The 14,196-nt window shown below is 47.1% G+C and overlaps 1 protein-coding gene across 1 annotated transcript in view; it reads right to left on the reverse strand.

Annotated features, from left to right (window-relative positions):
- Positions 1–14,196, reverse strand: part of Arhgef26 (Rho guanine nucleotide exchange factor 26) — a 118,038-nt gene that overhangs the window by 12,502 nt on the left and 91,340 nt on the right. Inside the window, exon 11 of the mRNA XM_005077925.4 lies at positions 1,847–2,056. Within this exon, the coding sequence (XP_005077982.1) occupies positions 1,847–2,056 (210 nt within the window). The remainder of the gene's footprint in view (positions 1–1,846; positions 2,057–14,196) is intronic.

Consider the following 14,196-nt stretch of genomic DNA (forward strand, 5'->3'; position numbering starts at 1 on the left):
ATTCCTTTTCCTCCACTGCTCTCTTCCCCGACCCAAGGTAGTAACTGGTCCATGATGATATCCAAGAGATTCCTTGTTTCCAAACAAATTGGTCAGCAATGTCAAAAACCAACCGAATCCCCAAGGTGGGATGGCAAACCAAGCCCTAATCCCCTCGTTCAGTGCGAGAGCCGACTGCACAGTTAAGTGTGGGTGAAGCCACAGGCACTCGCAGAATGTTTGATCTGCTTCCAGAGGAATCGGGAAATGCTTTCCCTAAGCAGAGTACGACTCTTGAGCATTCCTCCTGCCCCGTCTTGACTGAAGGCAGAAGATTCCAGAAATTACTTCAGACTCAGTACCAAAGAAAGCAGCGCGTGCTGGGAGTCGGCACCCTTCAATTATCCAGCCTAAAGTGGATGAACCACCGTGTTTCAGGGCTACAAAGCACAGCGGCCACAAGGAGTCCGTTTAAGTGGCCGTGTGTCCTAGCTTTGCACGAGGAGCAGCTAGCTTCTCGAGGGCCGCAGAAAAGCCAACGGCAGGTCGATGCAAAGCTCCAGAAAATTCCAGACACACTCGCAGGAGTGAGGAAGGGAAAAGCCTCACCCTCATGCTTCCGTTTACGAAAATGTCAGTATTGAAATAAAATGCATTTGATTGTTTTTTCAAATGAAAAGGCCCAACCAAAATGCCTTCATGGGGACTTACGGGGGGGGCACAAAGCAACATCCCTCCCTTAGAGATGCTGAGGAGGCCACGCCCACTACTAAAAGTACCTGGATGCTGCGCCCGGGACACAGTAGGTACACAACAACAACAGCAACAAAATAAACAGCCGCAGTATCTATAGAGAGGAGGGGCGGGTGGGCGGAGCAGAGAGAGGAGGAGCAGGTGGGCGGAGCATAGAGAGGAGGGGCGGGTGGGCGGAGCATAGAGAGGAGGGGCGGGTGGGCGGAGCAGAGAGAGGAGGAGCAGGTGGGCGGAGCATAGAGAGGAGGGCATGAGCACAGAGAGGAGGTATGGTGGTTATTAAGAGGAGGTATGGTATTGACAGAGAGATGATGCAGGTAATGATAAGAGAGGATAGCGTGGTAATGGACATGAGAGGAGGGGCTGTATTTATTTATATGATATGTATTGATACGGAGAGGAGTATGGTATTGATATGAGAGAGGAGGGGCAGTAATGACAGAAAGAGGATAATGGTATGATGAGAGATGATAGCTGGTGTTGATACGAGATACGGCATGATGAGGATAGGTTTTGGTAATATATGAGATGATATGTATTGACAGAGATGATACTGGTAATGATATGAGAGGAGGCTGGTATTGATAATGAGATGATGCTTTGTAATGGTTTATGATGTCAAATATATATTATGGCAATGATTTATATGATGACGTAAAAATGATACTTGATATGATGTACCATTTATTATATTATGATACGTGCATTTGATGTTATTATTATGTCAAAGTAATGGATATATATATATTTTACAACAGGACACGATATATGCCGGTGGTACTTTGTTTGAGAGATAAAATAAAATAGATGAGATGATACTTAAGTACTTTATTTTATATATGATACGGTACGACACGTGATATGATACTAAAAATGGGATATGATGATAAAAAATGCAAAATTTGTATTTTATATGATACTTACACGGTACAGAGAGGAGGGGCGGGTGGGCGGAGTGGAGAGAGGAGGAGCGGGTGGGCGGAGCGGAGAGAGGAGGGCGGGTGGGCGGAGCGGAGAGAGGAGGAGCGGGTGGGCGGAGCATGGAGAGGAGGGGCGGGTGGGCGGAGTGGAGCAGAGAGGGAGTTGTTGCAGGGCGTCTCCCTGGCACACTTACTGGCTCTCAGCCCCGAGCAGCATGTGGACCTTCTCACCGGCGTGGTTGCTGAGGACGGTCAGGGTGAACAGGTGAGCGGCAGAGCTCTGTCTTGAGTACAGCACTGCGGGAGGGCTCTTCCCCGGAGAGGAACTAAGCTCTTCACTGTCGCAAGACTCCACCAACAGCTGGTCCCTTAAGGAGTAGTCGTTGACGTTGTAACTCTCCTCACTAAGAAGAAAGGGGGGTGGGGGAAAAGAATATGTTAGCTCATCAGCGGCTGTTACTCTGACGGATTTCAGGCCGCATGGTTTTTTGGTTTTGTTTTTGTTTTGTTTTGTTTTGTTTTTTTGAGAAATGGCAAGGCATCTAGAGGAAGGGGAGAATACGACCTGCTTGTTTTTTTGTTTTTTTGTTTTTTTTTTTTTGGTTTTTATGAGACAGGGTTTCTCTGTATTGTTTTGGAGGCTGTCAGTCCAGCCCGGCCTCGAACTCACAGAGATCCGCCTGCCTCTGCCTCCTGAGTGCTGGGATTAAAGGCATGCGCCACCACCGCCCGGCTACGACCTGCTTTTTAACATAAGTTGGGATCTGAATTTTATCTACGGATTAGCAATCAAGGGAAGCACCAATACGATGCACGCAGCACACCAAAGCACATCCCGGATAAAAAGAACAATGTATTTTTTGAAAACACAAGATCATTTCTTACATGGACTTAAAAATCAACCCGAATCAAAACTGGGCACTTCTTGAACACAAACTACGAGAGACTTCTCCTCCAAAAACTCCCGAGTATCCGGCAGGCAATACCACGAGACTTACATTGCCATGGTAGGAGCAACACACAAGTCGGAGCATCGCAAAGACGAAATACTGAATCACTAACCCAATACACAGCTCCCTAGGCCACCCTTGCCATCGCGATTCACGAGTGGTGAGCCTCGCCACCGTCCACACCCACCTCCGCCACAGAATGGAGGGAGGCTGTAAAGACCTACCCACGCCCAGGTAGCCCAGGTTTCACCCTGTACCCCCAAACGACCAAACGGAGGAGGGAAGCAGAACCCCCAGAGGTCTGCTTGCTCTGGCAAAATGCCCAGCCCACCCTCTCCCCGCATTATGGCCTCTTGCTACAGAAGCCACCGGACGTGTAACTCTTGCTGTGTCCCCGTCCTTGCTTATCCACCCTGTGAGCAAGGCTACGTCCCTCAGGACGGCTTGCTCCTGAATGCCTCCCATTGCGCTCTCCTGGGAGCACCGGCCACTGTGCTCTCCTGGGAGCACTGATTCTTAGGGAAAATCTGAGGCCTTCTAATCTACCTTCTAATAACTCCGTGTCTCTAGAGGGCGCCATATCCCCCGCTGGCTCTGCTCACTTCTGTTAAATGACCACTTCCTGCTCCCAAAGAGACCTAGGCTTGGGAGCTCACGCCGCTCGCCTCTGTTCCAACCGCACACTTGTACAGACTTCAGAGGCTCCCAGTCCTCCCAAGTTGCTGACCCCCGAGCTCGCTGCATCTCTGCAGCATTCCTTTTCTTCTCCGCAACCCATGAACAGCTCTTCCTCTTGCTGTGTGGTCTCTCGGTTCTTTGCCTTCTCCAGTGGCCGCGCGCAGGGGGCGGGGGGGCTGCTGCCCCAGCCACCTAACCCAGGCTTATCATGACCATCAAACACAGCAGAGACATAACGCGCTCTACCAGGCACCCATGGTTCCAGCTCGGCAACTCAGAGCCTCACCCCCTCCAAACTCATTAACCTGCGCTAGTTCCTACTCATTGACTGTGTGCCTCTGTTGATTAATTCCTCATGGCCCTTCACCCTCGCGTTATCAAATTGCTCAGCCTGGATCCCTTGACCCTAGCTAAACTCATTTCTTGCACATAAACTCATCTCCACTGGCTGTCCTTGCCCTCTGGTGTCTTCCACACTCATAGATAAGCCTCAACTGAACTGCTCGGTAAACAGATAGCCCTACCATAAATTCTAATATACTCTAGGAGCAACAACATTATCTCACTTTATAGCAAATATAAGAACATGGACCTGGAAGAGCTGAAAGAAAGCACCCTGTGTCCAAATGTGCAAGGGGTTTTAGAACAAAACGTTTTGTTCAAAAGTTCTGGGGCCTTCCTTATCCAGTAGTAAACACTCTGCCTTGTAAACGTCCTGGGAAAACTTTACAGTCTTTTTTTTTTTTTAAGTTTAGTTTGATAGATACTCCCCTCGGAAAACAGCACGTACAGGCTCCACCTCTAAAAAACAAAGTGCATCTCTGACCAGATCTGTTGTTAGGATCATTTCTGTATTTACGGCAAGTTTCCATGGCAAGGATGTCTCCAAAGCCATCCTGGGGCTGCCACACCCGGGAATAGAAGGAAGTTCTCACATCTAAAATGAGACTTATCAAAGTACACGTTATGTTCAAAGGAAGGAGGCAGGGCAGGACACCTTACAGTCAAACATGGTTGGATCTTTAAAAGGTCTCGTTTACTAGAAGCAAGTCAATAGTTTAGCAGGGCACAAAATGTTTACATGTCAGGACACCTGGGATTCAATATGTGTGTGTGCGTGTGTGCACTCACTCACATACACACACACACACACACACACACAGAGAGGGGGGGGGAGGAGGGAGGGAGGGAGGGAGGGGGAGGGAGGGAAGGAGGAGGACAGAGACAGAACCCTCTAAGGAAAAAAAAACATTAAAACAAAAGCAACGTCCCCACAGCAGTAACGAAACCCACGCAGTGAAGGATTCTAAGCTCCTGCATCTCCATCAGGCTATTGCTTGCTCAGTTGTTCCTGAGAGAACTTAAGGAGACAGGTACAAGTTATAACGCTTACTCTTTACTCCTCTTCCTTTTCAGAATTCATATTCCTGGCTATTCTCTTTTACTCCCGTTACTCTCTCTCTTTGGTCCAAATCAAAAGCTACAAAATATCATCACTCAAAGGCACGGCACTGGTTTCCTGTTAAAAACCACTCTCCGGACAGAGAAATAGAAGAAATTAAGGTTGCAGAAGTGGGATGGCTGGGTAGGCCCTGAGCAATGATAGCTGCACTGAGATCAAGCTTACTTCCAAAGAAACAAAAGTCAGGGGAATATGCACCTGACATTGCCCTCATATTATTATTATTGTTATTATTTTGGTGAGGAAAATCAGAATTTATTCTATTTTTTTGTTTGTTTTTGTTTTTCGAGACAGGGTTTCTCTGTGGCTTTGGAGGCTGTCCTGGAGCTCGCTCTCGTAGACCAGGCTGGCCTTGAACTCACAGAGATCCACCTGCCTCTGCCTCCTGAGTGCTGGGATTAAAGGTGTGCGCCACCAACGCCCGACTGAATTTATTCTATTTTGTAAGTTGAAATTAGATTCTTCTTCTTATCTCATACAATGCATCCTGACCACACTACCCCTTCCCTCTTCTCCCCACCTCACACAGACGTCCCCTCTCCCCCAGATCCATTCTCCCTCCATTCCCCTTCAGAAAAGACCAAGCTTCCAAGAAGCAAGACAAGGCAAAAGCCCACATAGTGCTTTACTTGACAAGGCGACCCTAAAGCCCGCACAGTGCAGCTTGACAAGGAAACCCAACAGGAGGAAGAGTCCCAAAAGCAGGCAGAAAACCAGAGACACACCCGCTCGCGCTGTAATGAGTCCCACAAACACTCCAAGCTTTACAGTCATGACATATTTACAGAGGACCTGGGCAGACCCATGAAAGCCCAGGGCTTGCTCCTTCACTTATGCAAACCCATACGGGCCCTGCTTGCTTGCTTCAGTGGTCAAGTTCTCCTGGTGTCCCCCATCCCCTCTGACTCCTGAGATCAGGATGGAGAAATCTACAGAGACAGCTGAACCAAGCTGGTGGAAACTCATGAACCCTAGACCTACAACTACGGAGACTCCAGAGGATCCAACTAGGTCTGCCACACGTGGGAGACAGTTGTGAAGCTTGGACCAGCTGAGGGACCCCTGGCAGTAAGACTATGATACAAACATGGTACATGAGCTGGCTTGTTGGAGCCCACGCCCCACAGGGGGATGTCAACCTATGTGCCAGACTCTGTTGGCTCCTCAAGGGAGCCCTTACCCGTGAGAAGGAGTGGACTGTGGGTGGAATGGGGGGGTAAGGAGGGTGGGGGGAACTATGGTTGGAATGTAAAATGAAATAAAAAATGGAAAAAATAATATAAAAAAAAAAGATAGTGCCTTCATTTAAGACCAACTAAGCCCCTGCATCTCCAGCCTCAGGCACTTCTGCCTGTTAGGTTGTCCCTGATAAAGAACTGAGTTCCCAGGAGACAAACACACATGATACAATGCTTAGTCTTTACTCCTCTTCAATTTCAAAATTCACGTCGTCTAGTGTTTAGCTAAATATTAAAAAAAAACCCAGCTATTAAATTTCATTTCATCAATGCTTTGAATTTTTTTGGAAAGACATTTATTTAAAAAAGAACAACAACAACAACAACAAAAAAAACCTTTGGCATTTCAAAGGCCAACAACCATCCATCCCCCAGAGAGTTAAACACCCTTCCCGGGGACCCGAAGAACAAAAGCTCAAGGTAAGAACGAGGCAGTGTGCCTACCAGCGGAGGTCAGGGGACCACCTCTTCCCCAGGAAGGGTGGCCATAGGACTGCTGGTGAAGTACTATTATTTTAGGAATCATTAAAGCCAGAAGCAAATACATTCTCAAAATGGGCACTGATCGTTCCTTTAAGCAACAAGTGCGAGGTCACTGATGACAGGCTCGACCCAGTCTAGACCAGTCAGCCTCTCAAAGGCCACTTTGGATGGTAGACTGTGGTCATCCTATTCACAGCTATGGAACTTCACCTCCGGCGTTAGTTCAAACTCTGTCCGCATGGAGAACTTCGCTTAGTGTGGACATCTAGACCCAAGCAGTCTCCAAGAAAGATTTTTCTGTCTGACTATTGAGCGATTTTCAGTCACCCATCCAAAAAAATCACTATTATCTAGGTAGTAAACTTTTGCACTGTAAGACAATATAGAGCCTAATACTTTACTACTTTTTTGTTTTGTTTATCGAGATGGGGGTTTCTCTGTATTGTTTTGGAGGCTGTCCTGGAAATCGCTCTGTAGACCAGGCTGGCCTCGAACTCACAGAGATCACTTTTCTACTTAACAGTGGGTTTCACATGAAAAAAAAAACCACTTGGCATTGTGTAGCAGTGGTAAAGTTAAATCGGTTATTTATTCTTGTTAGCCACCTTCAAACCTAGTGAAACAAGAACTGGCAAGTGGCCGGCTCACTCTCGTAGGATACTTCTGGTATTTTCTCTCACACACTCGCACACAAATATTTAATCCCCCAGAGGTTCAGAACAACGGCCATGAATCTCCTGCCTTGGAATCTGCCGACTATCACATGAAACCCATTCTTCCGTCAGTCAGCACCTGCGGATTTTTCTCCGGGGTGGGGGGGGGGCAACTGACTACGGCGTGTGCTGGAGAAGGGAGCCTACCACAAGGCACCTCTAGTCCAGGCTCTCTCAGGCTGGATGGAGTGGGAAAGAAACATCCTCCTTCCTGGGGGAAGCTGACTCTAATCAGGCTTCCCCACGTTTGTCCCCGTCATTTAACAAACACACGGGCTGGCACGGTTCCTGAAACAATCTGGACCATCTAAGTAGGAAGCAGGAAAAAGGCAAATGGGAAAGCCATCTTTCCTGACTTGAATGAGTTTACGTGGGGACTTCCTTGCACACTGTGTCACACAGCCGACCTGCACCTGCGGCTGCTCGGGCTCCTGGCTCCGTGCAAGAGGAGGGACCCAGTCAAGTCTGCTGCCCTGTGTCTTAAACAACGATGAATCTCCCTGTTCAAACCCCGCTGGAAGTCCTAGTAGCCTCTATCCACACTCCCCTTCTTTAAATCGTGATCTTAAACAGAAGAAACAAGTATCTGCAGAGGACAGGGTGTGATGCTAAACGTGTATCACGGTCATTTCCCCTTTGGGAAGGAATTCTGTGTTAAGACATTCATACAGGCCGGGCGTTGGTGGCCCACGCCTTCAATCCCAGCACTCGGGAGGCAGAGGCAGGCAGATCTCTGTCAGTTCGAGGCCAGCCTGGTCTACAGAGCGAGTTCCAGGACAGCCTCCAAAACAATAGAGAGAAACCCTGTCTTGAAAAAACAAAACCAACGAAAACAAACAAACAATAAAAGACATTCATACAGCATCTGAATGCATGCCACACATTGCTGTGGTGATGCCACATAAGCCTGAATGTAGAGTTCCGTTTTGCTTCTTTGTGGTGCTGGGAATGGATGGGGGGTGGGCGGTTTGTACATGCTGGGTCAGCACTGAATCAATGGGCTCCAGCTTGGCCCTCCCTTTACTGGGTGTATAACTATGAACACTTTAACTTCCTGTCCCATAATTTCTACAAAGGCTGGACCACTTCTCATAGTGGAAATCTATTTATTGTTCGTTTATTTGGATGTTATTTCTCTTAGATCAGGAAGACATTGAAAGACCATATATAACAAACTCCTGTCTAAAACACACAAAGGACACAGATATATATATATGGACATCTGCAGCACTGAGCACAGAAATCAGCACCGTTTCGACTTCGGGAAGGGGAAGGGCAGGATGAGGACAGAGACGCTGACCTACAGTTTTGTTCAACTTGGGTTTTCCTTTTGATTTAAGAAGAAAGCGCCTAACATTAAGTGCTGTGGCAGATTTGGGTAACGAGTGTGTTAGTGTGTGAGGACTCTCTGCACACTTGATCTGCTAAAAACTAAAAGTAGAAAGAAAAACATGTTTTAAATCTTAAGTGCACAGACGTGAAGACTATCAGTATTCTCACTCCAGGTGTCTGTGGATGTCTACGTGTGTGGTTCCATCAACCCCTAGGTAGTGGGATGTCTTCCCTGTCCCACAAATGGCTGATTGCAGAATACATCACCAGCTGACGTATAACCACAAAGTGACCGTAAATTCAGCATCATGACTGAGAAAAAGAACTCCAAGTAGTAGCTCTCCTGTATATCAATGATATCCAGTTAGCATGATCAATGGAGGTCAGTGAGATGGACCTGAGTTTGGTCCCGAAGCCCATGGTAGTATGGGAGAACTGAATCCTACAAGTTGTCTTTTGGCCTCTATACACATGCTATGGTACACACACACACACACACACACACACACACACACACACACACACACACACACCCCAAGGCACCCTTCTTCACAGCCATTTTTCTACAGCCACTTGGCTTTTCTCACGGGGACGTCATGGCTCTGCCACTCTTCCCGGGAGTGCCGAGGCCGGGAGCATACAAGACTGCAATTAATGATAAGAACTTCTTTGTGCGGCCCTAGAGGGCTTGTACAAGGGCTCTCCCTCTGCAGATTTCAACTTTCTTCCCATGCTCATTCGATACTATGATTTCAAAATCCCTACACTTGCTTCTGGGCTTAACTGGCATTAAAAATACTCCGGTCGAACATTGCTGGACAGAGGGACGTTGGACAATGCTGGAATTTATTCCAAGTTAAGGGATTCAAAACAAAACACAACATAACAAAGCAAACTGATCTACCTGATTGGGCACAATTTCACCCGTGAAGCGTGGCTTAGGACGCATCTAATGAGTGATTTTTATGGAATTTTTCTTAAGTAATGGACTTACAGAACCGACTCTGAAGGCCTGATCAGAGTTAGCCCATCACACACCTGCTCTGTGAACTTGAGCAGGGTTCCAATCCTCTCCATGCTTCACATGCTCTCATCTGTGCAATGCTGGGAACAGTCCCAAGGCACAAGGTAGTTGTGGGGAATTAAGTGAGATAAAATGTGTATTATCTCCTTGCTGTGTATGGCCCTTATAATCACCTGGATCATACCAAATGTTAGCTATTATTTTTGTTTTGTTTTTCTAATAGGATACCCTGCGCATTTAAACTGCCTGAGAATGTCTCAAAGGCCTGATAATTACATACGCCCCGCAAACAGACAAGCAGACTAAGCAGGACTCAGATTAAACACCCGGGTAAGGAGATTCAGGATTTGCGGAGAGCTCTGATGAACAAAGAAGCAATATTTACCCTGACGCTGATTTCACACAACCTCTCTTACTCAATTCCTCAAAATAGCTCCCAAGACTAACAAGCACGCCACACACTTCCTACCCATTGTCCGGAGACTAACAAAGGGTAGAAGTGAGAATCTCATCCACTGGTAGGAAAATCATCTGTTGTGACTGACTGCCACCAAGGAAGATGTCCAGAGACTGCAGGAGGGCCAGAGTTCAGGGCCCAGCACTCGCAATGCCTATCATCCTTGACTAGGAGGAGACAAGCAATTCTAAGAGCTGTGAGCCCCTGGCTAGAGCTTACTACCTACAGTTACCAGGATGCAGCAGCACCATGGGGAACAAGGAGACAGCCTCTCAACGGGTAACAATACCCCAGGTTACAGGGATCACCCCCACTCCCGTTCAGGCTTACCATCACTGTTTTACACTGCGAAAATTAAAAAGAAAATGCAGAGCTGAGTTGTCCTTTACTATCCTGAGGGGGACTGGTCCCAGGAACTCTCAAAGACGTCACACCCTGTGAATAAGTTATGTCTCTCACACAGGGCTGCCTGCGTATTTGCCTATAACCATCACACATCATATTTTTTTTCAAACATGCCCTGCATTACCTATAATAACCAGCCACACTGTGAAAGTGATTGTTATGCCGTACCGTCCAAAGAACGGTAACATGAAAGCATCTGTAAGAGCGCAAACCCCCAGCCCTTGTTTTCCATCTCCCATGGGCTGAATCCATGGGCATGCAGGTTGGCTACAACAGGAGTGTTCCCATATCCTCAGGAAAGGACGGTGCTAAAAGAGTGAGTCACCCCCCAGCAAAAGCACTCGAGACTCACATCTCTTGGTGAAGAATGAGTGTGTGTCACCAGCCACCCCTGCCCTGACGGCTGTGGTGGGTGATGGGGGAGAGACAGGCATTTGTTCCTAAATCATCCCCATCTCAAAGGCCATAAACTCAGGCCTCGTCATGCAGCGTGCCACAGCCTTGAGACGCGAAACGCTTCGTGAAGAGTTTAGCCCAGCTTTTAAGCAATGAAAACACAGTGCAGGGCTAACGATCTGATCTGCGGCAGGAGCTTTCAGGGAGACGTGCACAGCGCCGCCGGAATGGGTATTTGGACAGCATCAGTTGCTTCGCGGGGATTACTGAAACTGCCTAAGACTGTGTGCACTGCATTGCAGATTCGAACACATTCCACGGTCAGGATGGCATGATTACTCCCACTTTACAGGTAGGAGACACTGAGATAATGAGAGGCTAAAAAGGCCTTGTGCAGGGTCACAAGGCCGGGAGCTGAACCTAAGTCTTTCTGACCCCAGCTCTGACAGCGTCCTGCTCAGCAACGCTGCTTTGAACAGGGAGTAGTGATGTCAGTTCTCCTCAGACATGCCGGTGTACCAAAGTGTGGGGCAGAGAGGAAAAAAATAAAACAAAGGTGAAAATCATCCATCTCACTGTCCTCAATCCAGAAGCAAATGCCGTGGTAATCACCAGCACACATGCTTGCCTTTGTACCTGGAGCAAAAACAATCGGAGTCCGAGAACTCTTTAAGGTCGATTTCAAAAGAATATTTTTTTTCCTGCAGAGAAAAACAACCGATGTCAGGTAGCTTCAGTTTTCTATAATAGGAAAGAACAGTGCTATGGAAAAAATTATGACAGGGTGGAACCAGGCCAGGACAGTTCCTGGGAGCCTACACCACCTGACACCACTGGGGCATTCCAAGCTGAAGAGAACCCAGTTCTTGAGAGTAGGACCCTGATGTCTTGATAGTGACCGTGGTACCGCTACAGAGAATCCATCTTATAAACCCCAGGGATTTGTTATGGACCTGGGTTGTGTTTATAAAAGATTTAAGAAGCAGGCATCAGGGAGACCTGCAGCTTTACAGGGAGTGTCGGGAAGGAGAGACCCCTCACACCGGTGGCACGGGAACGGGAGCGTGGTGGGAAACCCGCAGACAGGATTCAAGACTTGTTCCAGTTTTCTCCTGCACACAGGAAAACTGGAAAATCAATTTACATTGGTGAAACACACATTTTCCAAAACGAAAAGGAGTAACTTTCATCAGAGGACAGAGCTTTTTTCAGGTACAAATCAAACAAAAGATTAATAATCAAAATGCAAAGATATCAAAAATCGAGAGAGCAAATGACTTAATTTAAAAAATGGGGTAGGCGGCGGGGTGTTAGTTGCACAGGCCTTTAATCCCAGCGCTCGGGAGGCATGGGCAGGCAGATCTCTGTGAGTTCGAGGCCTGGCTGGTCTACAGAGTGAGTGCCAGGACAGCCTCCAGATCAATACAGAGAAACCCTGCCTCTGAAAACAAAACAAAACAAAACCAAATCTAAATAAATAAATAAAATAAAAAGTGGGCTAGGAATCCAAGCAGGTAGCTCTCAAATGAAGAATCAAAAATGGCCAAGAAATGTGACTAGGAAAATGGAAAGTAAAACCACTTCGAGATTTCATCTTGACGCGGTTAGAATGGCTGAGATGGAGGCTGGTAGCACGTGTGGTGAGGATGTAAGGGAACCCTCACTGACTGCTGGCAGGACTACAAACTGGTGCTGCCACTCTGAACACAATGTGGGAAGCCCTCAGCAAGCTACAAGCAGCAGCTTCACTCTGCAGCCCAGCTATACCACTCCTGGGCACATGCCAAAAGCACTTGATATCCCACGACAGAAATACTGTCTCAGACATTCTCAGCATTACTTTGTTCACAGTGGCTAGAAAATGTAAAAAAACAAAAACAAACAAACCTGTATGTCCCCTGATTGATGAACTAACAGCGCAAATCTGGTGCATGCTATGCAGGTGTAAAGAAAAACGAAGTTCGCAGGTGAATGCAAATTTGTGAAGCTGCCCTGAGTGAGGCAACCCAGAGCCAGACAGATGGATGCTGAATGGTCCCTCGTACTTGTGGATCCCAGCTCTGAAGCTCTGAATCTTTAGATGTGTATAACATTCAGTAATCATAGAAACCAGGAAAGCAGAAAGACATCATGGTGTGGGGTGAGCTTTAGACAAGGGGTATTGGGATGCTCTAAGGGGACAAGGGACGAAAAGGGGAGGGGCTTTAACTAGAAAGGACAGAGAGAGGGAAACGCAGAGGGGATGGAGGAAAAAAGTTAACACTAAGGATGTTTTAAAAAGATACAGGGGAAAAACTCAATATGCTAATTTAAATATGCATGCATAATGTTTGTGTGTTCATGCGCATGGTTTAAATGGAGTTCTGCCACATGGGTGGGGTGGCAATGCTCCCCTAAAATAAAGAGATAATCTAAACAAAACAAAAAAACCCTCCAGGCCTAAGCAAGGAAAACTTCCCCTCTAGTTGTTGGTCAGGGAGCCTCCAAATGACTCCCCGAGAAATATAGGCTGTTGGTGCTCCCTTTGCCTCCCAGAACTTGCAGAAGACACCACACACTTTGCACACAGAACTTTAAAGGCACAGAGCTACAACTGACCCCAACTGACACATACATGTACAAGGCAACCCCTAAGTCAAAGGAGACCACTACAAAAGATGGGCAAAGAGACTGTAAGAGCCAGAGGGGGGAGAATGCCCACTGCAAGATAGTATCTTCTAGACGTGAGGTAAACTGCACTCCTGAAACTTCCAACCACATGGCTGCCTAAACAAGACCTTCTTAATGACAACATCGGTCAGCACATGCCCCCCCCCCTTTCTCCAGCTAGGAGCCTCCTGATTGGCTACCTAATCCCAAGTAGGGTGTGGTTAGGGCTACAGGTTCTCGTGATCTCTCCTTAACAGTCTGTGGCTTGCTGAATATCTGCTTGGTAGGGCTTCTTTGTTCCTAGAAGCCCAAAAGCACCTGCGGGATACTTGGAGCTGACAGGCAGATGGGCCTTGTCAGGTTGCTCTTATCTGTGACCGCTGATCTAAGTAGAAGTAACAAATGAAAACAGCATGGCGGCTGATGAGTAAGAGATGGATGGAAAATAAAATGAAGACCTTTTAAATGTTTTTTTTTGAGAATTCCATACCTGAAAATAAAATGAAGACCTTTTAAATGTTTTTTTTTAGAATTCCATACCTAAGTACTGTATTTATTCAATGTCTACCCATCTCTCTTCCCTGTCCAACTCTTTGCTTGTCTCCCTACACACACTCTCTCGAATTCATGACTTCTTTCTCTTTATTACTGCTATACATACAAGTAGTATATAATGCTTCATTCTGCTGAGTCCATTTTGTGTTGCTGAAATGAACATGTGTTTAGGGCTGCCCTACTTGGGCGTGGCCACAGGCCC

This window comes from Mesocricetus auratus, unplaced genomic scaffold (genome assembly GCF_017639785.1).
Source record: "Mesocricetus auratus isolate SY011 unplaced genomic scaffold, BCM_Maur_2.0 Super-Scaffold_100011, whole genome shotgun sequence".
NCBI lineage: Eukaryota > Metazoa > Chordata > Mammalia > Rodentia > Cricetidae > Mesocricetus > Mesocricetus auratus.